At 46.5% G+C, this 25946-nt stretch overlaps 1 protein-coding gene across 7 annotated transcripts in view; it reads left to right on the top strand.

Annotated features, from left to right (window-relative positions):
- The window catches only part of LOC113629665 (E3 ubiquitin-protein ligase RNF185), an 88113-nt gene that overhangs the window by 14109 nt on the left and 48058 nt on the right, over positions 1-25946 (top strand). For 2 of the 7 annotated variants that reach the window (XM_027124246.1, XM_027124247.1), the window contains exons 2-7: positions 1178-1400; positions 4189-4207; positions 5915-6027; positions 7458-7512; positions 8372-8503; positions 10034-10151. In XM_027124246.1, coding sequence (XP_026980047.1) covers positions 1225-1400; positions 4189-4207; positions 5915-6027; positions 7458-7512; positions 8372-8503; positions 10034-10151 — 613 coding nt within the window. In that variant the 5' untranslated portion in view covers positions 1178-1224. Of the gene's footprint in view, positions 1-1177; positions 1401-4188; positions 4208-5914; positions 6028-7457; positions 7513-8371; positions 8504-10033; positions 10152-12071; positions 14490-18413; positions 18514-25946 lie in introns of those variants that run through there. The other 5 variants (XM_027124253.1, XM_027124255.1, XM_027124252.1 and 2 more) reach the window with 4 other exon arrangements.

Below are 25946 nucleotides of genomic sequence, written 5' to 3'. Positions count from 1 at the left end.
GCCGCAGAGCTGGAAGGGGACACCTGGAGACCATGGAGTCCAGTGCCTCAGTTTACAGATGAGAAAACTGTGGCCAGAGAGGAGAGAGGAGGTTTCCAAGACCAGCTAGCAAGCTGGAGGCTCAACTGTGACCAGCATCCAAGCCTCCGATTTTCTGACTGGTAGCCACCTAGCATTTCCCATTTGGAATCTCTGAGGTGGTGAGGGTGGCCAGATCAGGCTCTTGATAGATTCTTACTCTGCACCCAGAATTTCTGAGTATCTTTTGGTGGTGTTCTCGTGCTCGTTCTTGTTTAACTCCTGGTGGGTTCTTTGACCTGGAGGTAGTAGTGAACAGTGGTCTGTTTCAGTATTTGGTGACCAGCTTGGTCTGTGGTGGTACAATGGTGGTTTAACTACAAACTGTGTCACGAGTCCCAGCCTCAGCTCCACATTCATCAGTCAGCCGAGAGGTCTCGGGCTGCAGTTTCCTAAGGGATAAAAGCTCTTCCTTCATTATGTTTGTATTTATCTTTCACTTATGGTAGGTACTACTGGTTTTCTGTTTTCAGCAGTGATACAAGCCTCCTCTTAAATATTGATAGATTTAGACAAAATCAGGTATGTAGTATTCTAACCTGGCAGAAGGGGATATGCAAAAGATTGCAGTGTGGAAGACGTTGGACCAGATGACCTTTCTGGTCCTTCCTAGCTTCCTGGGAAGCTTTCATGGTTACAGGGTTTTCTTTGTATTCTGGCGTGCACTGGTCACGACTTTCTGGCCTGAGCAGACTCGATCGCCAACATAGAGGCCGTCCAAAGTTAGAAGACAGCCTGTGAACTTTCATTCTGATTGAGCATGTATTTATTTATCACCTGGGCAGTTATCCTGGGAGAATGGAAAGACAGTGAGACAGGGTCCTAGTTCCTGTGGAGAGCTGTTCCGTGGAGGCTGCTCTCTATTTGTGCGGTTCGTTATTTGTGTGGTCTATTCTGGGCCATGTTCATGGGAAGTTTCTGAGTCGTTTCTCTCTGGGCAGTGCCCCACGACTGTCATCCTCTGCAGCCTCTGGGAAGTCTACTCAGGGGTTCAGTCATAGTCTGAACTTCCAGACCTGAGAGAATATGGGGGTATTGGCATGGAGACTGGGGGGAGTGGCCTGCAGAAATGGGCAGTCATGGGCTCTCTGCCTTTCAGGATTTCCCTGGGGAGAATCTTCACTCAGAGCTTGCTGACAGCCAAGGATGGCAAGCAAAGGGCCCTCGGCCTCTGCATCTCCTGAGAACTCTAGTGCAGGGGGGCCCAGCGGCAGCAGCAATGGCGCTGGTGAGAGCGGAGGGCAGGACAGCACCTTCGAGTGCAACATCTGCCTGGACACAGCCAAGGACGCCGTCATCAGCCTGTGTGGCCACCTCTTCTGGTCAGTACCCCTTCCACTGCCCCAGAGGACACATGCCATGTTTAGAAAGCTTGTGGCCCTGGACAGCTTTGGAGCAGGTTTTCCACCCATTTGGGGTCCTGATACACTCAGGTGCAAAGGCAGGAGACCTGGGTTCTCATCCCAGCTCTGCTGCTGATAAGCTGAGTGAACTTGGGCAGATCCTGTCCCCACCTTGGGCTCCCTATCCCCATTTCTAAAGTGACAATACTCACCATTTAGTGAGCACTACTCCATGCCACTTGCTGCGCTGAGCCAAGAGGCAGTTACAGCACGATGGTTCTGAGCAAGGACTGTGGCTCCAGACTGCCTTGCTCTGAATCCTGACTCTGCCACTTCCCCCCTGGATAACCTTGGGCAAGGTGCTTCCACACATAGTGCTTCATTTTTTAGGGTTGTTTGGGAGCATTAAATGACTCAGGATATGTAAGAGACTTAGAAGAGCACGTAGCACATAGTAAATGTTACATGAGCTATGATCCTAATATTTGTTACCATATTTTATATATATCAAAATGAAGTGGCTGAGTCAGTGTCCATTCCACCCTTGATGGTTACAGAAGCCCCTTCTGGCTCTGAAAACCTGGGTGAATGTTGAGATTTTTTTTTTTCCCTCTTGATTTTGAGTTGGACCTTGAAGGGCAAATTGGGGTAACTAGAGGGATGAGAATGCCAGCTAGGTGAGGTGAAGAGTGTGTGCCACCCCAAGGCAGGCAATTTCTAGGGACAGGCAAATGTGCTGCTGGGTTCATCTGAGACCTGAAGCTGCTGTATCCCTCTAACAGCACTCTGGATGGGTATTATGGGCTGGGGAGTATTAGGAAACAAGATTGTTAAAGGAGGATTGGGCCAGATTATCAAACCCAGATTTAACTGAGTAGAACATGGAGCTATTGAATATTTTTGAGCAGGGAAGCAGTGTGAAGAAAGGGTCATTTAAATAATATCTCAGGGAGTTTAAATTGGCAACAGTGAAAAAGATAAATTTATTGGTGAATGAGTAGAATGGGGCAGAGGTGTTTTTTTTTTCTGGAGGCTCTTGCCCTAATTTTGAAGTTTTGTGCAAAAACTGTTGTCATCAGGACTTCCCTGGTGGTCCAGTGGTTAAGACTCTGTGCTTCCATTGTAGGGGGCACGGGTTTGATCCCTGATCGGCGAAGTTCCACGTGCCGCGAGGTGCAGCCAAAAATAAAAAATAAAAATAAACAAAAACTGTTGTCATCAGCCCTCTCCTAGAAATTGGAAATACTCTAGTTTTGTGATTGAGGTATCATAAAACCAGGATTTGAAAGAATGAAGAATTCAGTCAGGGTACCATTGGAAAGAACACAGGTTCTAAAATGAAAGAGATGCTTCCAATCTGAGTGGTTTGTCCCTAAGCAAATCTACTTTCCTCTCTGAACCCCAGTTTCCTTATCTGTGAAACAGAGATAATTGCAGTTGCTCAAAGGTTAGTGTGATGACCATTATGTGACATTGACAAATGAAAAGCTATTTAGCCACAGCTCAGCACAGCACACAGTCATTGTTTAATGAATGGGAGTAACTGTCATCATTGTTATAATCCGGAACTTTTCCCAGAGGAAAAGCACCCCCACTTCTCCCCCATAGCTTTTGAGGGAAGTTGCCACTGGAGAGCTGCCGTGATTTGGAGTGACCTCTGCTCAGTTTAGAATGGAATTGCAAGGTTAATGTTGGCGGCAGGTGTCTGTTATGTCCAAGGAGATTGTGTGTCTGGATTGTGAGGCTAAACTGTGGTTCAGTAATTGGGAAAGGAATTATCCTCTGAGTCCAAATTTTACTCAGGTTGAGAAGATACATTATGTGAGCGTCAGAAGCCATGTCTACATTTTCCACTGTCCTGGCATTTGGTAGGCGTGCAATAGATATTTGTTAGTTGAATGGATGAATGTAGAGAGAAAGAAAAAATTTAAATCTGGAGTTAGAGTAACTTTTCCTTCAATTCTGTAGATGTCATTTTTTGCACCCAGTGTTGGGTGATAGAGGGACAGTAAAATGGAAGTCAGAAGACTTCTGTTTTAGTCCTGGTGCTGCAGGCAAGTCGTTTGATGTTTCTGAGTTTTGTTTCCTCATTTGTAAAATGCGAAATGGAGCAGCAATCTCTGTAGTGTAAGTCACTAAGCTGGAGTTAGCCCTTTCTGCCAAGCAGCTTCCCCATCTTTCTATTACCTAAAGATGTTTTTACTGTAGACTTGAACTTTTAAGCTGCTTCCTGCCAGCAGAGCTCTCAGGGCTGAGGACAGCCTGAAGATTTTGTAAAACTGGATCTAGATCCACACCTTCCCTGTGAGCCTGAGGAGGCTGTGAACCCACTGAAGTTGAGTCTAAAATAGTGCGTGTGTGCATGTGCATGAGTATGCCCCTGTGAATTTATCTGCACAGAGGATCCTTAACTTTTATTGGATTCCTTCAGAGGCCATAACCCCTCAAAGGTCAAGTTGTAGAGAAGCTGGGTCTGGGATGGTCTGGGACCTGGGGGTCTTCACAAGTAGTGGGATCCTGGAGGTGGAGACTGGTGTCTTGTCTCCATTGCTTCATTTTTCCTGTGATTTTAGCTCAGTCTTTTCTAATTTCTGATAACAGTGATCCCCACAGACCCTCAGTGGGGTTGCAGTGCTCCACAGTTCAATCCTGTTTTCCCATTTTTCTCCTCCTACCTTACCCAGTGTTTCTGTTAATGAAATAATTTTTCTTCCTTTTCCCCTTTCTCTTTCTCCTTGATGACTGGTTGCCTTGGGGACTCTGGCAGTTGGCCATGTTTACATCAGGTAAGATGCATTTCATTTTACTTTGTCTTTCATCAGCTGTGGTTGCACAGGACACCCCTAGTCTCAGGAGACTACTGTCAGAAGCTGCAATCTTCCCTGCTTGTGGACTCATTTGCTTGCTTTCCCCCCAACCCTCTTTATACACCTGCCCACTGATAGGCAGTTGATGAAACAAGAGGTCAGTGTTGTACCCAGGAGGGATGCTCCTGACTCTGCTGTTGATGGCCTTTGTGGCCTTGGCAAGCTACACCTCTCTGGGTCTCACTTCCTCATTTGTAAATTGGGTTGGATGTGATCGTATGTTAGGTTTTTATTGTTGAGACTGTGCCTCTATAAAAAGCACCTCCCATCATATCAACAATCCCCCCTACCCTTATAGGTCTTGAAAATGTTAGGAAGGGGGAAACTTTTTTGGTCTCAACAGAGAGCTTTTATGAGAGGGAAAAAGTCTGTTTTTCCAGCTTCTTATTATTATGAAAACTAGTTAGTAAGTTTTCTCCAAGACCTAGGCGCCTGCTTGGTGGGACAGAGCTGAGTCTGGCACTGACAATTGGCTGTTACTAATCGCTGCCAGCTGTCTCCATGGTTGTTGTCATTGGAGCCCCACACTTGTAGGTGGCTTGGAAATGTGGAGGGGAGGAGAAAAGTTCCAGGCTGCTAAAGCCTCAGAATCTTGATGGGAGAAAGAAGCAGAGAAAGTGAGAGGGGTTTCCACTACATTTCAGGGCGATGCATTCTGACCCCAGTGGAACCTCTAGAACATGTCTGTTCTAAATCTGTAAAGAGCACATAATACTTAAGTTTTCAAGCTTTTGACAGTAAGATAAAGGAAATAGGATATAAAAATCATTAAATGCTGCCTTCTCCTTGACCCTGAAGTCCTAGATTCACATATGATAAACTACATATCACTGGGTCTAAAGATATAATTTATGCTCTCAGATAAATGTTGAATGTGTGTGTGTGTATAAAATATTTATTTAATGTCTACAAGGACACTAAGGTAATATGTTTTTATCATTTTAATTTTGTTTTTAAGAAAGTTAAAATGATTTTAATACAACCAGTGAAAGGGCCTGAAAAACCCAAAGCAGGACTGTTGTTTTTAATTTTGAAAGAAATAGTTGAATGCAAAAATCATTGAAAGTACATAAAAAACACTAAACAAATTTAGATAATAAGAAAAATCTATCCTTTAGCACATAGTAAATCACCAGAAAATGGTCAGCTTATTTCCAGATGGCTGATGTCTAAGACACGTAGTTGTTGAGGAAATACTGTAAAAATGAGAAACACAGAAAGAAAAATCTGACTGCCAGGGTCATACAATTGATCCGTCAGGGAAGATGGAGATTTAAAGTTTGTTCTACCTGCAGCCTGACCTGTGACTGGATCTGTCAGACCTCTTGACACAGCTGCAGGCCTGCAGTTCTTTCCTGCTGTATTGCTGGCAAGCCCCTGAGAGAACGAAGCATTAAGAAGCCTGTTTAATTATGACGGCATCTAAAGGCAATTTTGATTTCACCACTAGTAAATATTTATTGAGTGCCAGGAGCAAGAATCAGAGAGTTGGGTTCCTTGAGGTGTTCACTGCTGGTGCTGGTGTTTGCAGTTTGAGGGCGCTGGTCCCTGTAGTTCTCCTACTGGCTCTGACTGACCACCCTGATGGGCTTGTGCCATTCACGTGGTTTTCTCTCCTGCTTGCAGTGGTTGGAGACGAGACCTAACAGACAGGTGTGTCCAGTTTGCAAAGCTGGCATCAGCCGCGACAAGGTGATTCCCCTCTATGGCAGGGGCAGCACTGGGCAGCAGGACCCCAGGTGAGGCCATGGGGCCCCTTTCACACACACTCCTCCCCTTGGACACGAATTCACTTCTATTCAGCACCTCCTCACCCCACCCTTTAGTTAGTGTTTACAGACCCTCTGTTTCAAGGCACTTGGCATCCAGATGGGAGTCAGCCAGGAGGGGAGGGGAACCAGGTTGCCATTTGCGGGACTGTGATACAGATGTGCTGTGAGCATCTGCCAATGGGCAGGCACTATGCTAGGCAGCGCACAAGACACCACCATTGCAAGTATGCAGAGTGCTGTGAAGGAGCCTGGGAAGCAGGGTGTCCAGCAGGAGAGTCTGCAGGGTGGGAGGTGGGAGGTGGGTGCTGTAGCAGTGATGTCTAAAGTCTGGGGGGAGGAAATGGGGGTCTGGGAGGCTTTGTGGAGTTTGAGATTTCTGGAAATGGAGGCATTCTGTTGAGAACCTTCATGGTGTGGTGCTCGAGTGTGCACATAACACACCCACGCACACTTTTCCCAAACTCCCAACAGTGTCTCTTACCTTCTTCCACCCCACTCCAGCATACCCTGTACTCAGACATATTGGACTTCTCTTAAAGGGACTTATTTATGCTTTCACCTTCATGAGCCTTTGTATTTGTTGTCCATTTGCCTCTTCTGCCCTCTCCAGTCCTGCTCAACCCCCTTCTCCTCCTCTAACTTCTGCCGTCTTTTATTAGCAACCCTAAAGTTACCTCCTCCTTAAAGTGGCCTTTCTTCCCCACATTAGTTGCTTTCACCCATGCCCCCACTCCATTTAGTTGACACCTCTTTTAAAGAAGTCCCTTCCACGCTGTAGTGTGATTGGTTGTAGCCCCCTTTAAACTACGAGCACCTCAAGAGTAGGATCTATCTTCAGTCTTGGTAGCATCCTGCCTAGCGCCTGATGGATAACAAGCCCTCAGTCCAGTATTTGTGGGATGAGTGATGGAAGGGGCTAGGACCCAGAGGTCCTAGAGAGAAAGAATAGTGTAAAGTATTTGCTCAAGAGTAGTGGGAGGTAAAGCTGAAGGTAATGGGGCAGAGCAGAGAGACCCTGAATTTCAGCCCTCTCTGCTGACAGGCTATCTTCTGTTTGAATTTGGATTTGGGGTTTTTGACATCCGTGACCCAGGTCCAGGAAGGTGCCTGGCTGACAGTTGTAACCAATCTGGGTATGGCTCTCTGTGAGAAGAATAAGCTGAGTGCAGTCTGATGAGCATCTTGTAACAAATGGATTTTCTCCCTAGTTTTCTACACACTAGGGAAAAGCAATTGCATGTAGAACAGAGTTAGTATTTGGTTTAATTTGGCATAAGTTCATGTGCCGGGCATGAAAGGGGGCCATGGCCCTGACCCTGTTGGTGAAGAGCTCCCCCACTCAGGGAACAGGTCAAAGCATTTTGTAATAGACTTATTTTACACCGTTTCTGTTTCAGAGAGAAGACTCCTCCCCGTCCTCAAGGACAGAGGCCAGAACCGGAGAACAGAGGGGTGAGGAAAATTCTAGGAGAAGGCTTCTAGAACTGAGCCCATGGCTTTAGAAGTTTCCCTCTCGGCCCTACATTTTTTCTCCTTGATTATAAAAGTAAAGGAAAATTTGCAAAATACAGAAAGGAAAAGAGGGGAGAAAATAACTTATAATCACACCATCCGGAGATAACCAATGGAAACACATTGGTCTATTTTCTTTTCTATTTTTCTATGATTATCTATACACACACAAATTTTATAGATCTATTTGTGTGTGTGTGTTTTATAGATAGATGTTTGTGTATACATATATTTTTATTTTTACAATATTTGGCTCCTGTTTTGTAACTCTCTTTTAAGATTTTATTCTTTCTATATTTAGTGCCCTCTGTGTGCTGGGCCTCATTCTAAGCACTGGTAATATATCAGTGAACATAGTTAAAGATCCCTGCCCTTATGGAGTTCACAGGCAGACCTTGGAGATGCTTCAGGTTTAGTTCCAGACCGCCACAATAAAGCGAATATCACAGTAAAGCAAGTCACACAATTTTTTTGGTTTCTGAGTGCATATAAAAGTTATGTTTACGCTATAGTCTTATTAAATTAGCAATAAATAGCATTATGTCTAAAAAAAAGTGCATACTTTAATTAAAAAATACTTTATTGAGGACTTCCCTAGTGGTCCAATGGACAAGACTATGTACTTCCCAGGCTCTGGTTCCCAGTGGAGCATTAGCTCCTAACCCAGGAATCCGAGGCCCCAGGAAGCCAGAGGCCCTGACTGTGAAGACTGCACATCAGATGTACATGCCAGTGCACATCTCTGGCGTTTACAAGCACCCACAGCCACCGGTGATGTTTTTTGCCTACTCTGCCCCAGGAACATAAACCTACCAAATGTGAGGACTTGTGGGATTGTACAGGTGTTGCTGGAAGGGAGGCCGGAGGGCCAATCCTCGGATTTGCACTGAATGAAGTGGTGGTTCCTGATGAAACAGTTGCACCTTCCTGGGTAAGGCAGCCTTGATCTCAGGAGCCCTCAGACTCAACCAGGCTAGCTCTTAGTTGGAGGCTTTTCTGCACTGAGGAGATGGAAACCAGTTTTCCTTCCCTGTAGGTCTGCCCTCTTAATAGCTGTTAGGCTTTATAGGTAGTGCTGCCCGTCAAGAAGTTTGGAGCTGGGTGCCAGGCTATGCTCAGTAGGGATAGGGAGCAGCCACTTGCATGATTTGCAAGAGACTCACAAATGAAGGCCTATCAGCTCTTCGTGGAGAGCAGTTAGCCCAATAATTTTTCTTTTCTTTAATTATTTTTTAATCAGTTGTTTTAAGGATCTACCCAGGGATGCAGAGGAGAAGAGGAATTTTTTTAAGATGTTCACAGTAATTAAGAGCATGGGTTTTCGGACCATACTGATCTAGTTCCAGATCTAAACTCTACCCCTTACCAGCTGTGTGACCTTGGTCAAGTTATTTCACCTCTCTGAGCCTTGGTTTGGTCATCTGTAAATGTGGGTGATCCTAATGTAAGAATTAAATGCGATTTGAGTGTACTAGTGCTTAGCACAGTGCCCAGCACAGAGTTGGCACTTAGAAAATAGGAGTTAACCTATTTACAATATTATGATTCCTTCCGAATCTTTTCATGTGAAAGATGATGCAGTGTAGAACATATTGGGCTGGCCAAAAAGTTCGTTTCCACCATCTTATGGGAAAATCTGAATGAACTTTTTGGCCAACCCAACATTATAGGGAAAAAAGGCTGAGGATGATACCAAACTGCTGACAGTGGTCATTGGAGGGAGGGGTTATGAGGTGGAGGGTGAACAAGGAGACCTCTGATTTTCTGTGTTATTTATTCCTGTAATGTGTTAATTTCTCATAGCAAGCATATATTACTTTTGTAATCAGGAAAGAAAGTGTTTTGAATTTTTAAAATTCTCTGTAACAATATTAAAAGAAAAATCTTAGGGAAAATACTTATCCATGTCTTTTCCACCTACATACATATTGTCACATACTTGTGACCATGGTGTTCAAACAATTTTGTCTGAAAGCTTGGTCATAAGAGTTTTTCTGTGTTGCTGCATAGTCAGCGTAATGTATCGAAATTTTGATCATGACCTCCATTGTTGGCCAATTAGAGTTCCACATTTTTTGCTCTTATAGATAATGTGTAGCTTGTTCTATGTTCCCTTGTAATTGGGTATAAGAGTTGTTGACACTTTGGCTGTTATAAAGCATGTAGAAAGTTTTATTGGCTAGTGTGGGACTCTGGGAAGGAACCTGGAGCTCTGAGAACACTTACTTGCATCAGCAGAGAGTTTTACTTTGGGTCAGAGCCAGTCCTTTCTGGCATTCATAGCTCCTTAGCTGGGACCCCTGGATGACCAGGAGGGCGGAGGAGCCGCCAGGGTTCCTCTGCCTTGAGATCTAGATGGGAGGAAAAGAGAGTGGGGAAGAAATGCGGGTGCCACACCTAAGGTGATGTGTGACAGGTGAGGAGAAACCTGCCTGTTCTGAATTGCATTTCTTCTACACAGGGATTTCAAGGGTTTGGATTTGGAGATGGTGGCTTCCAGATGTCTTTTGGAATTGGGGCATTTCCCTTTGGCATATTTGCCACAGCATTTAACATAAACGATGGGCGGCCTCCTCCAGGTAAGACCCTATTCTCTTGGTGATTTTGCTTGAAGACTCCTAGGAATTCAGCAATATGTAGGATAATCAGCCTTTTCAAAATGTGCTAAACTCTTTTCCGATTACTGGTAGTCATGGTAATGATATTGCACACTTACCAAGTATTAGGCACAAGCACGTTCAGAGTGCTTTCCATTATAAACCTGAGATCCCCACGATGAGTCTGTGGGATAGATGTGCAATTAACTCCATTTTACAATTCAGAAAATGCTTAGTAATGTTTTCCAAGATATAACCCATGCCCATAAAATGAAAAAGTATATACTCTACCCAGCTGAGTAAAAGCCTACTCCTGGGCATATACCCCTGACTTTGACCATTGGGGGTGGGGAGGGGCCAGGTGACTGCAAGGAGTCTGGGCCTCCCTATTTTCTGGCATCTCTGGCCAGCTTCCCTCAGGACACACGTAGGGCTCGTCCTAAGCCCCAGCCCTTTGGGAACCATGCCTAGGTCTGCCACCTGCTTCTACCTTTCTCCCTCCAGCCAGCTTGAGAGTGCTGGCTGCAGTTGGTGTAGGGCAGGGCAGTGAGGTAGGTGGCCTGGGCTCTATCGCAATCTGACGCCCAGGCCCAGATCCTGACCATGGAGCTGCAGAGCTGCTGAAGGCGGTTGAGCTCTGCTTGCACTCAATGGGGCCTCGTGTGCTGGGCACAGTGTGAGGTACAGAAGGGACCAGTGTGTGGCTCCTGGCCAGGAGCTTAGGCTCTAGGGACAGTAACCTCTCCTGAGCCATCCATTTGTCCCCTGCCCCCGGACCCAGGTGCTTGGCACATAGCAGACAATCGGTAAGTCGTTGTTGACTGCCGACCTGCTTGATTCCATCAGCGCGCCTAACTGGGGCGTAATATAGCACCAAGCGATCTTGGGACTGCCCTTCCTTACCTCATCTGCCTCAAAAGTTTCTCCTCTGTTCGCATGCTGTTTTATCAGAGGAAAGAGACCCCAAAGGGCCAGGCGTGCTCTGCTCTGAAGGAGGGACAGGGCCCCGTGGAAGGAGCACGCACCTGCCTGCTAGTTTATTTCCTTCCATCCTGGTCCAGGGCTCACCCGGGTTCCCCAGGTAAAGAGAGTTCACAGCCAGGCTGTGAACTCTCTTTATCCCCTTGGCACACTCAGACAGTTTTCCCTTGTTGTGTGTGTTTGGTACAGTTTGCCCATCTGGGATGTAGTTTCTCTTAACTCTCCTTGCCCCACAGTCAGGACAAGGAGCTCTATGGAGTAGCTTTTCTCAAAGCAGAGAGGAGTGGAGACCCAGGTTCTCAGCCCACTTCTGCCCCTAGTTTGCTATGGATTGAGGGAGACAGGTCGTTTTTGCCTCTCTGGGCTCTAGTTCTCGTCTCTGGAAAAGGAAGGCACCTCACGCGGGGCTCCCTGAGACCCCTCTTGACTCATCAGTGCCAGAATCTAGAAACTCCATGACTCGAGAGGCAGTGTGTGGAGAGGCTGAGAGCACAACTGTGGGCTCTCCGCCAGCTCATGAACCTTGAGATCTTAGGCAGGTCACCTCATACCTGTGCTTCAGTTTCTTTTTACACAGAATGGGATAATAATGCCCAACAGGCAATAATGTGTATACACAACAGCACACACAAGATGCTTAACAAATAGTAGCTTTTATTTTTCCCTCCAAGACTTTCCTGGTTTATTTGCACCTGGAGACAAAACCCTCTTAGGACGAATTGGAGACTTTGTCCTCATTGTTAAATTTTTATAATTTGAATTTTGTTTTGCCTAATATTATTTGGGGTTTGGAAATATTTTTAGTGTGCAGGATTCTGTTGTAAAGAGATGAAGGTTGATGCTCTCGACTTCTGACTCCAGTGGGCAGGGTGTGCAGCTGCAGCATTCTCACAGCCTCCCTCCTCCCTCCTGTTCCTCCAGCTGTCCCCGGAACGCCCCAGTACGTGGACGAGCAGTTCCTGTCACGCCTGTTCCTGTTTGTGGCCCTGGTGATCATGTTCTGGCTATTGATTGCCTAATGCTGGGCTCCCGGCCTACATCCATGCAGGGCCTCTGGACTGGTGACATGCCACCCCCACTCTTGATGTTTGGCTTCCTGGCTAATCCTGACCTCTGGAATCAGTGGGGTCAGTGACACATCAAGGAGTTTTGCTTCTCCATCAGAGCTTTGGGACTCAAGACCAGTTGTTGAGGACCCTGGAGTGAGGCCACTGCTGTAAACACCTCAGGCCTTGGCATTGAGTCATCTCTTATGGGTTACACCGTGAAATCCTGTCCCAGCCAGCTCAGCAGGTCCTGACTCTGCACAGGAAAGAGGCAGGAGAAGAGGAATTGTCAGTACAATTTCACCTGAATTTAATATTAAAAAAACAAAGGGACGAACCAAATATGGAAACTTTTTTACATCTCTTTAAATACCCCTTGGTAAGTGGCCTCTGAAGTCAGTGGGACTCCTCGTATAGAGAGGTTCCCCTTCCAGATCACAGTGCTATTCTGTCCTATTTCCTCTTCAGCAGAGATGCAAGAAATTGCTGTCCTATTAAGATCATAATTGCCGCAGCTGGAGCTGGAGTCAATTCATGAATTCACCAGGGACCCAAAGATCTGTTGCCTCTGGGCTGTGCTCAATGTCTTTGGCTCCAGAGTGGCTTGAATGACCTCCTGGTTTCCTGGCGTAGATTATCCCCAGAGACATGTGGTTTCCCATCAGTTTTCCCCCAAAACTATGCACATCTGCCTCCCTGCCAGAGGGTACCCATTCTAGATTACTGTTGAAGCCAGGACGGACTGCATGTTAGGAAAGACCTGCAGTTGGGACTCAGGTGGGATTCGGAGCTCAGATGCAGGAACGACTGAACAAGCAGCCTTGTCCCTAAGGCCGCAGAAGCTCCAGGTGCATCCTTTCCCAGACCCCACAAAGGAAACTGGGAGCCTTGTTGAGTCACCCCAGCTGCATGTTGAAGACCAGACCTCAGAAGCCAAATTGTCCTTAAAGAAGAGGCAGGGAAAGGGGAGACCCAGCATGTGACTCTGATTTTGGTATGGTTTGAAGACCTCTTGTGTGTGTGCTAAAACCAGAGAAGCACGCTACTCCAGAGCAGGCAACCCCTGGTGGTTTGTAAAGCCGGGCGCAGAGCCCAGGGAGCCTCAGCACAAAGATAGGCTGTGGTCTGCCTGTGGAAGTCTTCCCCTGGAAACTTTCAGGGAAGTCATTCTTCCCAAGCCCTTGATTTGTTTTTCAACTTCACAAGCTGCTTCTTCCGAATTTGACTGAGGGAGTGTGTTGCCAGCAGGAGAACAGTTCACCTGGTGGAATGGTTCTCGCTCTGCCAGTCTGGCATCTTCCTAGAAATCCAGGCTCTTCCAGGAGACCCTTAGGGTAGGGGGAGATGGACTTACTCTGAGGGCCTCTCTGTCACTTCACCAGTCCACACTGCTCCTGAGTTGACCCGCAGCAATAGCCAACAAGTGGTTGAAAGCTCCACCTAGTGTTTGTTCCAGATATGGTTCTGCATAGCGTGTGGAAACCAAGACCTTGAGGAAGATGAGGGAAGCCCTTCTCCTCTCTCCATTGCACCCCCCGCTTCCCCTCTTACCTTTCAGTGCCAGAGTTCAGTGTTTAAACAGACAAAATACAAGTATTGAATAGGTGGTTCATTTGCCGAATCCATTTGGTAGGAATAAGCCACCTGCTTTACGGTGTGCCTGATGGATTTTAAAGATTCTCTGGGCACCCACTCAAGAGTGCTCATTTTATCACCTGGAAATCCCAGGTCTGACGGGCCTTGGTTTCTCAGTGCAATGGCCCCACCTAGTGATGGGAGAGAGGACTTCAGTCAGATGGATCGAACAGAAGTGGGTTTCCAGAAGAAAGGTTAAAAAAAGAAGGGTTGTAGGTAGGAAGACAAATAACTTTGACCCTTTAACGAAGAGGAGTGAGCCCAGGAGAGCTCCACCAGCAAAGGCATCCCAGGAACCTGTTAGCAAAGCCAGGTTGGCCATGTGCCCTTTGATTTTGAACCTTGCAGGTCCCCACTCATGCTCTGCCAGGAGCTGGGGCAGGAGAGCCGACTTGGGACTGCTGGCCCAGCCCCGACAGGGAGGCCCCTTCCCAATGCCCCCGCAGGCTCACCACCTCACCCCTCTGCTGAGGCATTTTTCCTTTCTTTGTGTGTGTTTTCTATGTTCTTGGCCCCCAACCCCTCCTGCCACCTTTGTGGATTAGGACCAGGTCCCAACCACAGTCAGAAAATAATACTGTGTACACCTTGACCAGTCACTAATTTTCACAGTTGTAAAAGTGATTTGATTTAGAATTAAACAAATGGTTTTACATAACTGTGAGCTGTGGACTTACTGTGTCAGGGGAGTGGGGGGGAATGGGTTGAGGACTGGTCTGGCCTCCGCGAAGATTGAGGATGAAAGTCTTCAAACACCCATGGATAATTAGAAATGAGAAGCATAGGCTGGAGGCCTGACTTCATACACAGCCCCACCCAAGGTGTGACCTGTTTGACAGGCAGACCCAGTCCTTATAAGTGTATGGAATTCTGAAGGTTGTGGGCTGCCACCCTGGAGCTTAGCTTGTGGCCAAAAAGAGCCTTGAGGAGAAGCAGGTTGTTCCGTGTCAGCATCTCTCCCCATGTTCTTTGACAAGGCAAGCTGGCCTCCAGCCAAGCCCTCTACCTATAATGGGGCGTGCTGCTCCATAAGGTTCCGTGAGGTTCTCAGCAGAATGTGAGATGGAAGATGGTGATATTACAAACCTGGCCCAGCCTTGGGCTCCCCAGCACATCAGAGCTACAGGTCATCCGTCTGAAAGGAGTTCTTTTCTCCCTCTTAAACTTTGACCTAACAGTTATCAAATTGAATAGTGCCAAGACATAGTAGGAAATGCAAAGGTAAGGGAACTCCAGGAATTCATAAGCCCAGTAAGAAAAGGAAACAAGACACAGAAGTAGAACAGGACAATAAGGCCTCCATGTATCAGTTGTTCAACCCCAATAGCCATCAACTCAGGTCCAGTCTTGTTTCATCCCCACCCTGACACTGTTCCTTTCCCGTACCTGCACTGTTTTGAAGCAAATTCTAGTCATATCTCACCTATTAAGTATTTCAATATGTATCTCAAGGATTTTTAAAAATATAACCAAGATACTCTTTTATGTACCTTTAAAAATTGATGGTAATTCCTTAATATCATGTATCCAATCATTGTTCAAATTTTCCTAGTTGTCTCATAACTCTTGTACAGTTTGAGTTGAGATCCAGATTAGATCCATACGTTGCTATTGGATGTCTCTTAAGTCTGTTACATCTGTAGGATCCTCTTCTGTCTCTTTTCTTTCCCCTGCAGTTAAGTTTGTCCTGTTCAGTTTCCTACAACTTCACTTTTGCTATTTGCATCACTGTGGTATTAACAAACTCTTCTCACTCTTGTATTTCCTGTAAATTGGTTGTTAAATCTAGAGGCTTGGCCAGATTCCGGCTTGATTTTTTTTTTTTTTTTTTTTTTTTTTTGGTAAGACTATGTCATGAGTGGTAGTGTATACTTCTTGTTGCATCATATCAGGAGACACAATGTCTGGTAGTCCCTCTTTGTGATGTTAGCAGCCCTTACTGATCATTGTTGAGAACAGCACTGTCCAATAGAATTTTCTGCAGTCGTGGAGATGTTCTCTGTCTGCACTGTGCAGCACAGTAACCACTAGCCACATGGGGCTATCAGGCACCTGAAATGTGGCTAGAGTACTGAAGAACTGAATTTTTTGTTTTATCTCATTTTAATTTAAATAACCACGTATGGCTAGTGGCTACCATATTGGACTGTGCAGATTTAGATTAGTTCACAGGGGTTGCAAAATGATATAATTGAAAATAACAATGTGTTAAGGGTTTAGAAACAAGACTGCACTTCTGGCAGAATGGGACAACAAAACTACAGAGAACATGGGGAGCAGTGGGGTTGTGGGGGACAGCTGGTGGTTGTAGGAATGGCAGAATGTTACAAGGGCAGAAGGTATTCAGGAAAAAGCAGAGTCCTGGAGAGAAGGCTGTAGGGTGAGATGTGGTTAGTTCTTGAGGGCCAGGTTTGGCTGTTATTTTGTAGGCAATAGGGAGCTATTCGTTTTTGAGCACAGAGGTGACAGAAACATAATTTTGGAAGATTAATCAGTCCATTTTAGGTAGGATGATTCAGGGAGAGGAGAAATTAGAGGTCCAAGACTGGCTTGGTCTGAGGCACATGGAAGTGACACTGGGAGTATCTGGCCGTGGACCAGTAGACCAGTTCCCTCAGGATGGCAGAGCCAGACCTTAAGGTGTTTGTCAGGGCCCAGGTCCTCATTTCTGTAGGCCCAGAGAGTTGATTGTGAGTCAGTCAGCAGGATCTGGCCTCAAGGACTGACCAAGCCATGGTCAGGTAATCAAACTGCAGACAGGTGACCTGGTACTAGAAACCCAGGAGGCTTTCTCCCTGCGCAGGCCTTTTCTGCCCTCCAGAACTCCCTTTGAGTTCACAAGCGATTTTGGAATGTTCTTTGTATCCATGTTGAAAAGGTATCTCTGGGTTTTATCATTTCTATAGACTGCTGTTCTCTTCCTTTACATTTCAACTTTTCATTTCTCAAAGTTACCTGAACTTCCCTGGGAGCAACTTGGGGGGAGTTGTTTATCCTCCCACTCCCTGCTGGTGAAGACCATGAGGCTGGAGGTGGGAAAGAAGTGTAGTGAGAGTGAGGAGGGAGAAGAGACAGACCTGGGTGCCTTGCTGTGGGGCAGAGGGAGAGGGAAGACTCCCAGGGGCCTTGGTTCCAAGGCTGCCAGTGTCTGGGAAAATACAGTGTAACCTCTTTCCATGTGCAGGGCAAATAAAAGCCTCACCCCTTTTTGCTAGCCACTCTCCTTGTCAGGAGAGTCCCCTGGATCACCATCACTTTAATTCAATACACAGTTTTGTCTTTACTATAATCAGAGCAGAGATAGCCTCAGAAAGTAAAGCCGACTGCTGAAGAGGGTTCCCAGGAATGAACAGAAGTGAGGCACATCGCCCACACTGCCCCTCAGCACTTTCTTCACACTCAGGACTTCAGGGGCCACCTGCCACACCCAGAGGAGAAAAATCTGACCTGCATCTGGTTTGGAGTACACGGTCAGAGCAGGAAGGAAGAGGATTGTGCTCACCTTTGTGTACTTGAGTGCTGGGTTGAACTTCGTCCTTGGTGGGAGTGTTGTGATCCATTTCCTTGGGCCCCATCCCTGTCCCTTCCTGGTCATTTGTACACTTTTCTCATGACCTATATCTGATCTAAGGAAATAACAGTTGCCAAAGACCCAGCACAAGAGAATCAGATGGGAGGGACCTCAGGGACCGGCTGATGTGGCCGAACCTTAGTCACACAGAGGACCCAAAGCCCCTCCCAAACCAAGTGAGGGGAAGTGGTTCTCTCAAGGCCCCTCAGCCACCTAGCAGCTGCGAGAAACCAGTCTGCTGTCCTAAATCCTGGTCCAGGGCTCTTCTCTACAAAGAAGAGTCCGAAGGACAAATCCAGACCACTGGTACATTTCCTTTGACCTACATGGCATTTTTAGAATTTGAATGTTACCAACATTTTTAAAAGAGGGAAATTTCACCTAAATACCTGGATTTTTGGCTTATCTTGAAAAATTGGAAGATCTGGTGTTCGGGGTTCATTTATATACCTACTTGGCCTGCTAAGGATCTGCCACTGAGTGTCAGCTTGCTTATAGTGGCACAGACAAGTGGCTTCTCTGAGCTGGGAGCTTCTAAGAAAAGCCCACCCTCAACCCCCCCGCCCAAAGCTATTTGTGGGTAAACCTGGTTTCTCCATATTCATATTCTTGATTCCAGACACTACTGGAAAGAGCTTTCGACTGGGGATTAAGAGCCAGCGTTCCCATCCCAGCTCATCTCCTAATAAGCTGAGCCATTTTGAGGTTCGAACTTGTCCCTTCTGGTCCTCAGCTGTCCCCATCGGTAAAATGGGCAGAGGGTCCCCTGTGTTGAGATCTCCAGCCTGCGCAGAATCACCCTCACCAGTTCGGGCACCCACAGAGGGCGCAGAGTCTAGCGGGCACCAGGGCCTCCGCAGAGCCCGAACCAGGGGGCGGGGCTAGGCTCAGGGGCGGGGCCTGGCGTCGGCTGGGCGGGGCGTAGGCGGGCGGGCCCCCGTGCCAGGTGCGGTTTGGTCCTCCCCGGGCGCCGTAGGCGGCGCATCTCGCTCGCGCCCCGGGCAGAGGTCCTCGCGCGTCTGAGGCGGCGGCAGGAGCTGAGCGGAGACGGCGCTGTAGCGGCCTCCTCTTCCCCATTTCCGCGCTTCTGGGACCATGGCCGAGCAGGCGGGTAAGGAAGGGCTGCGCCGTCCTGTCCCGGCCCCGGGGCGCCTGAGGGGAGCTGGCGGCCTCTCGGGGGTTTCGGGCTGAGTGGACCCTCGTGGGTACCGGCTCCTTAGAGAGAGAATTTGGGGAGTGAGCACAGCGCTCCCCGAAGACTCGGAGGTTGTGGGGAGCGGGGATAGAGGGCTCACGGGGAGGTGGGGCAGGCGGGGTTGGCGGCTTCCCGCGAGTCGAGGTCCTTGGGAGGAAGGGATGTTGGGGGGGCACCTTTTTTTGTGGACCTGGAGACTGCAGGTCCTCAAATTAAAACTCTAAGGAAGCTGAGGGGACCGGTTTCCGTTGGAGTCACAGTTTGGGGGAATATGGGGAGTACGGCATCCTCAGAGTTTGGGTAGGTTCTGAGGGTATGGAGAGTTACCCCGTGTTCTGGATTTTCTGTGGAAAATTGAGGAGAGTATGAGTTTCCCACGGGATCCAAGCCTTCTGCAGGGTATCTTGGTGCCTGCGGTCTCCTGGGTCTTGGGGTTCTTTGCAGGAAGTAGGGCATTGTGGGCTCCCTTGGGGTTTAGGACACGACTGGGGGTAGGGAGAGATTGGAGCTTCTTCCTGAGGCAGGTAGGGCCCCTGGGGCTCTGGGCCCTCCCATGGCCCCTCTGAGACCAGAAAGGAATGTGGCCAAACACCTCCTGGAAGGAAGAGTGTCTAAGGGTGAAGGGTAGCTTCAGGGTTAGGTTGGCTGGGCCTGCGGTCCCCTCCCTCCCAGTCATTTCACACCACCCTGCAGCTTCCTGCCCTCCTTGCCTGTCCCCCAGTACCAGGAACTTTCTGTTTCCCAGAAAGTTGTGGGAAACACCCACCTGTGTGGGTGGCCCAGCCTCTGGGTCGACCAGGGTCAGCGTCCAGAAGCTTTCTAGAGCTGGCAGGAGGGAATAGTGGAGGAGGGAGGCTGTCCTGGATATCTGCCCCCGCTTCCTGGCTTTCAGCCTGTGGACAGTCACTTCCTCCATCCTGAATAAAAGGACCAGGCCACCAGTGGGTCACTTCCTCACCATGGGAGCATGGGATTTTCTCCTCATTCTTAATAATAGGCTTTTAGAGAAAAAGGGCTAGGGGTAGACATTCTCCGTCCCTTCCTATTTTATTTTTTTTTTTAGTTTCCAGAATTCTTTGTCTCAAATGATTTCTAATGATTTTTTCTAACCTTTGAGTAACATAGGTTCCCTGTCTTGAACCTTGATTCTCAGAAACTTGCGAAAGATCTTAGAGTGCAATAGTGTTTATTAGATCTTTCTCTGAGTGAACCAAAAAGCTGTCTAGAGGCATCAGTGCCTCTAGATGCATTCGTTTGTACATTCTTCCATAAGAATATTTGTTGGATACTTCTGGGCCACACGCTAAGCCAAGTGCTGAGGAGTATAATGATGAGCAAAACGACACAATTCTTGGCCTTTGTGCTGCTTACAGCCCTAGCGATGTACAGTAAATAATTGAGGTGACAATTGAGATAAATGCCATAATAACTGAGATAAGCAGTTGAGATATGTGCCGTAAGATTGCACCAGGGGCAAGGGAAGTGGATAAGGAACACATTCCTTTATGAAGCAAGTTTATGCTGAGCCCTGAGGATAAGTAGAAGCTAGTCCAGCTAAGAAAGGGTGAAGAACTTTTCAGGCAGAGGGAACATAAAAAAGCCCTGAGGCGGAAAGGCATGTGGTGCCTTTGAAGACTGAGAGAAGGCCAGTACAGCTTTTTTATGGATGAGGAGACTAAGGTTCAGAAATTACTTGTTCAAGGTTCCATAGCCAAAAAAATAGCAGTGGTCAGAGTTCATATTTTCTAGCTTCAAATTTGGTGCATCATCCTCTCTGAATCACAAACACCAGAATGAGGTTGCCCGTGGAGTCAGAGAAGGAAGCGGGACTTAAACTTTTACTTGTTCTTGAACACAGTCAGAGCTGTGTTCCAAGACAACTCAGATTCCTGTGTAACAGAAGAATCAACAGAGAAATCAAATATTTGCTGAGTACCGGTGATGTCTAAGGCACTGGGCTGGGCCAAGTGTTACCTGTTATAAATTTTAACAGATGCTAGAGATAATGTAACTCTCCTCGTTTTACATGTTAAGAAACTGAGGACTAGGGAGGAAAATGGATTTGTCTAGGGTTACTCAACTAGCGGTAGAGCCAGGTCTAACCTAGAACTTGTTCAGTGCTCTTTCCAATATTTCAGGGTCCTTGAGGCATACAGGGTCTGGCACACAGTATTTGTGGAAATGAATAATATGTGGTTTGTGCCTTTGAGAAATTCACTATTTAGAGTAGTTGAGGAAAAAATGAACAAATCAAGGCAAGCTATTATAAGGCCTATCGGTGATAACATAAGGGAATTTCAAAGATGAGGGAGAACTTTATTCATACATTTATCCCACAAGTATATATTGAGTTCCTGCTGTGTGCCAAGCACTTCTAGGCCCTGGGGGATACAACAGGGAGCAAAATAGATCAAATCCCTTCCCTCGTGGAGTGTATGTTCTGGTGGCGAGAGACAGACAATAAGTAAATACATGAATATCATATGTCAGGGATAAATGCTCTGAAGAGAGATGAAATATGATAAGGGCATAGGTGCAGTGGGAGGTCAGGGGAACCTCTCTTCGATGACATCTGAGCAGAGAAATGAAGCAAGGGAGTGAGCCATTTGCATATCTGGGGGTAGAACATTCTGGACAAGGAATAAAAGAGAATGAGCAAAGACCCTGAGCCAGGAATGTGCTTGGCATGTTTGAAGAACAGCAGGGTGTCCAGGGTGGCTACCAGATTTGGTCAGGGAATGCTTGACGGAGGTAAGATTTGAGAGATCTCAGGTAGGTTAAAAAAAAAGGGCAGGGGGGTTTAAGGGGTAAGGAATAAAACTGTGGGAGTAGGATTGCAAAGGCAGGTGAGTTTCAGGATCTTCACAAGGGGTGGTGAATTAATATGTGTGGTGGAGGCAAAGATTGGGAGGTGTGGGAAGTAGAAGATAAGGCTGAGAGGGTGAGTGAAGCCAGACTGCAGAGGGTTTAATGCCAGGCTTGTAGACTTTTCTGATCTGCAGCAGAGACCATACGTTTAGAGGCAGGGAGAGTGTTTTGTGTTTATACTATCAATCTGGCTTTGGTGGGCAGGATGAATTGGACAAGAGTAAGGAAGAGCACCAGTCTGGAGGTGGGTACATACAATGGACCCTGAGCTGAGGTTGTTACTGATAGGAATGGAGAAGGAGGCACTGACCAGAGGAAAATGCCTCATGTCATGGGCAGGGTTGGGTGACTTGAATGGCCCTGGATATGGGATGGAGGCAGCAAGGCAGGGTCCAAGAAGACCACAAGGTTTTAGAGCTGAATAGAAACCCATCATGTTCAAGAGGCAGTATTAGGCTTTCCACATTCCTGGTGGGTTGTCTGCCTCTTCTGGAGACAATGCTGATTTCCAGCCCAGGGCTGGCCTCTGATCAGTGCAACCTGGGGTTGGGGGCTTGGGCTCAGGCATACTAGGGAGGGGTGGAGCCCACCCCCAGGTATCATTTCGGCATTTCAGTGAGAGGGTGTGGAGCTGTAGCAGTCTCTTACAAGTCTATATTCTTTCCCACTCTTGACGTTTCCTTATACAGTAGCACGAATTAGATTCTTACCTATTAATTCACATCCAACAGTAGCTAAAACACGAAACCATTGCTTGGTTCTATTAAAGTACACCTTGAGCGTCCATCCTGGAATTCTATTTTGTCAGATCTCTCTACTTGTAATTTATTTTTCCAGTAAAGAAAGTCTAAAATGTAGTTGAAGACAGACTTTGGAGTAAGCAGACCTGTGGTCTAATCCCAGCTCTAACACTTGTTAGTTGAGCAGTTCAGTTTCCTTTTCATTAAAATGGGAACAATAATAGTCCTTTGATACTAGTCCTTATTTCATGGAATCTTTATATTCAATTATTTCATGCTTGCCTAGTGCTTAGGACACTGCCTGGCATATAATAAGGACTCAAAGAATTTTTTCCCTGCCATTGACAATGGGTTGAGAACTGCCATCTGAGAATGTATGAATTGGTTAACCAGTTCTCTGATAAAGAGATTCTTTGTAGGCCTTCCCCTAGATAAGAAAATGCCTACTCATTCACAGCTAAGTAAACTTATGGTTGGAAGTGAGAACCTGAGTGCCTGAAAGCCGAAAGTGGCAAGAACCATCTGTCTTGTTTGTTTCTCTACCAAGTGTCTTATTACTCCACCAAGCTTGCCTTGCCCCCAGTACCTGGTTTGTCCCTCTCTGACATGTGTTATTTTTTTACATATCCTTGCCCCTCATACCCATGAGCACTCGCCAAGGGCCCCATAAGTTTGTGGCCTAGTCTCTATCTTGCACATGGACACATAGAAGACATTTGCTGAATTTGTTTTGAAAACATTCCCATCAGATTTTAGAGGCTAATGTATTTAATAGCTCAGCGTTTTCCCCAGCCAGTCCCCTAGATATACATGAAAGAAAGAAGAAAAGGTACTCACAATTCAGTTGCCAACTAAGTGCCAGGCACTGTGGGAGGTATTTTCAGGTAATATTATGTTATTTCTCTTAATCCTCTTGGTAATGCTGTAAGGTGAGTGATATTCTCTTTTTAAAGATTAAGAGACAAGGGGGTGAAATAGGTAAAGGGGATTAAGAGGTACAAACCTCCAGTTATAAATAAGCCACAGGGATATAATATACAGCATAAGGAATAAGGTCAGTAATATTGTAATAACTTTGTATGGGGACAGGTGGTTACTAGACTTTTTGTGGTGATCATTTTATAATGTATGCAAACATCAAATCACTATGCAGTACACCTGAAACTAACATAATGTATGTCAACTATATTTCAGTTATTAAAAATTACTGATAGGAGCTGGGGGAGAAAGTTATTTGTTTACTTTCTTAAAAAAAATAAAGATTAATAGTCAGGCTCAGGGCTTCCCTGGTGGCGCAGTGGTTGACAGTCTGCCTGCTGATGCAAAAAAAAAAAAAAAAAAAAAGTCAGGCTGAGAGAGGTTAAATAATTTGCACAAGGACACAGAGCCAGGTTTCAAACCCAGATCTAACTCCGGTTCTTCTGCTTGACCCTTACAAATTTTTCCTAATAAACTAAGGAGAGGCAGAAGAGAACAACAGCAAGAATAAAACCTCTGAGATGCCTGTGTCTGTGCCTTGACCTGAAAAATGAGAGGCCCCTGTTTTAGTGTCACAGACTCTCAGAGTTAGGAGTAATTTGATCCCTCCTTTTTTTTTTTTTTTTGCGGTACGTAGGCCTCTCACTGTTGTGGCCTCTCCCATTGCGGAGCACAGGCTCCAGACGCGCAGGCTCAGCGGCCGTGGCTCACGGGCCCAGGCGCTCTGCGGCATGTGGGATCTTCCCAGACCGGGGAACGAACCCGTGTCCCCTGCATCAGCAGGCGGACTCTCAACCACTGCGCCACCAGGGAAGCCCATGATCCCTCCTTTTATGAAGGAAGAATCTAAGGTCCAGAGAAGTCCAGGAGCGCCTTTAAAAATCATCTAATCTTTCTTCCTTAGACACTCCTTTGGTAATATTTGATAAGCTAGTGAGGAGGAAAACTCTTTGGGATACAGGGGAGAATATCTAGAGGAATGTTAATCATTACTGTTAATCTTTTTGGTAGTCACTTCATTCAAATGTGATCTCTTCTCTCTTGGTTGTTCCATACCAGTTGCTGCCCTGCCCCTCTGCTTCCTGCTTTATCCTGGAACAAGTTGGATTTATATACCTGACCTGCCAGCTCCCAGGGGGCACAACAGTTACCGTACTTGTTTTGTGCTGCACTGAATTGGCTGGGTTTTGTTCCAGGTTCTCATAGTCTAGTGGAACATGAGAAGCACCAACGATTTTTTTTCTCAAGTGAAAGGATAGGATCTGTGCATGTTGGTTCAGTCCAGGCTTTATGGTCTCACAAGCTCTCAGTGCTTGGGGATTTCTCACCACTTTGAAGTTGAAAAGGACTAGTTTGCAGAAACCAAGTTCTTAGACCAAGATTAAGGTGAATGTTAGTGTCTTGTGGGAAACTCACTGGCCCTGAGCTGGGGTACCAGGCTGAGCCCTTCCAAGTCTCAACTTGTCTGAGGCTGCTTAGGATCATAAAAATGCAACAGGTCTGGTAGTCTCAGAACTTGGGTTTGAGCCCCTTCTGGACCAGCTTTCTGATGGTTAGACAACTCAATTCTTCTCCAAGCCCATTTTTCTTTCAGAAAAATGAAAGGCTTAGGTTTGAGTAGATGATTTTTAAAGGCCCTTCCAGCCTTACCATCCTGCTACCCTAGTGCCTACCCCAGTAGTTACAGATTGTTTGAGGCTCATGTCACCAATTATTAAGTTGGGAGAGAGAAGGGTATAGAAGCTGAATATATTTTATATCAGCATTCAAAAGATCCTGAAGGTGAGAAATGTTGTAATGGCCATTTGTTACAATTCTCACCTTGTTTGCATCGCACACTTAGCACTTCCTAAAAGCAACAAATCCCAGTAATAACCATGAAGGCATGGTTTTCTGATTATTAAACACCTGACAAGGGCTCCGTATTGTTTGAAGCTGCTGGGGACATTTACTTAGTCAAGCTCCCTTTCTGGACTCTGACAATCAGTAGCCACTGTTGATAAGTCTGCAAATAGGAGAGGTAAACACAGTCGAGGGAGAGGTGAACAGCCTGGTACAATGAGGTATTTTCCTAGAGGAAGACATTCCCAGCCGGACTGGATCCTAGATTGGTCTTCCACTAGGCCTCACAGAATCTCCAAGACTTTGTATTATTACATTTCTCTTACATTTCCTAGAATGAAGGTTGTAAGAGAGTTAGGATCATTGACTTTTAGGGCTGTGTAAGGGAGCTGAAGAGGCCAAGAGTATTTTTGAAGAAAGTCTGGGTTTGGGAGGCTGAAGGCTCTGCGTGAATAGCGTCCCTCGGGTACAGTGTGACAGACTGAGGTATGTGCGTCTACATGTGACTTTTCCTGGAGGTAGTCACGGGGGAGCCAGGACACATTCCAGGTGAATCATTGCTGCTGACCATTGGAGCTTATCTTTGGAAATTACCTTTATAGCTGAGAGTTGGGTCCAGTTTTTCAGTTGGATTTGCCACACAAAGGAGTGTCAGTTCTGCACCACACTTCACGCTAGGCCCTGGAGATTTGAAGATGATCAAGATGCAGTCTTTGCCCCTTAGAGCTGGGGGCGGTGGTGCAGAGAGGAAGGGACTAAAGGAGACAGAAACATAATGAACTGTAGTTATAGAACAAATGATATAAAACAGGTAATACACCAAGTGAAACAAACGCTTCCTGCCTTTGGGGGACCATCAAGGAAGGATGGAAGTCTGATTAAGGGAGGAAAAGGTGGGTAAATAAAGTATCCTAAACACAC

The sequence above is a fragment of the Aethalodelphis obliquidens genome, unplaced genomic scaffold (genome assembly GCF_003676395.1).
Source record: "Aethalodelphis obliquidens isolate GAN/ISIS:26980383/991018 unplaced genomic scaffold, ASM367639v1 scaffold28, whole genome shotgun sequence".
NCBI classification, from domain to species: Eukaryota; Metazoa; Chordata; class Mammalia; order Artiodactyla; family Delphinidae; genus Aethalodelphis; species Aethalodelphis obliquidens.
Note: the sequence above shows the minus strand (reverse complement) of the source record. Positions and strands in the feature narration are given on the sequence as shown.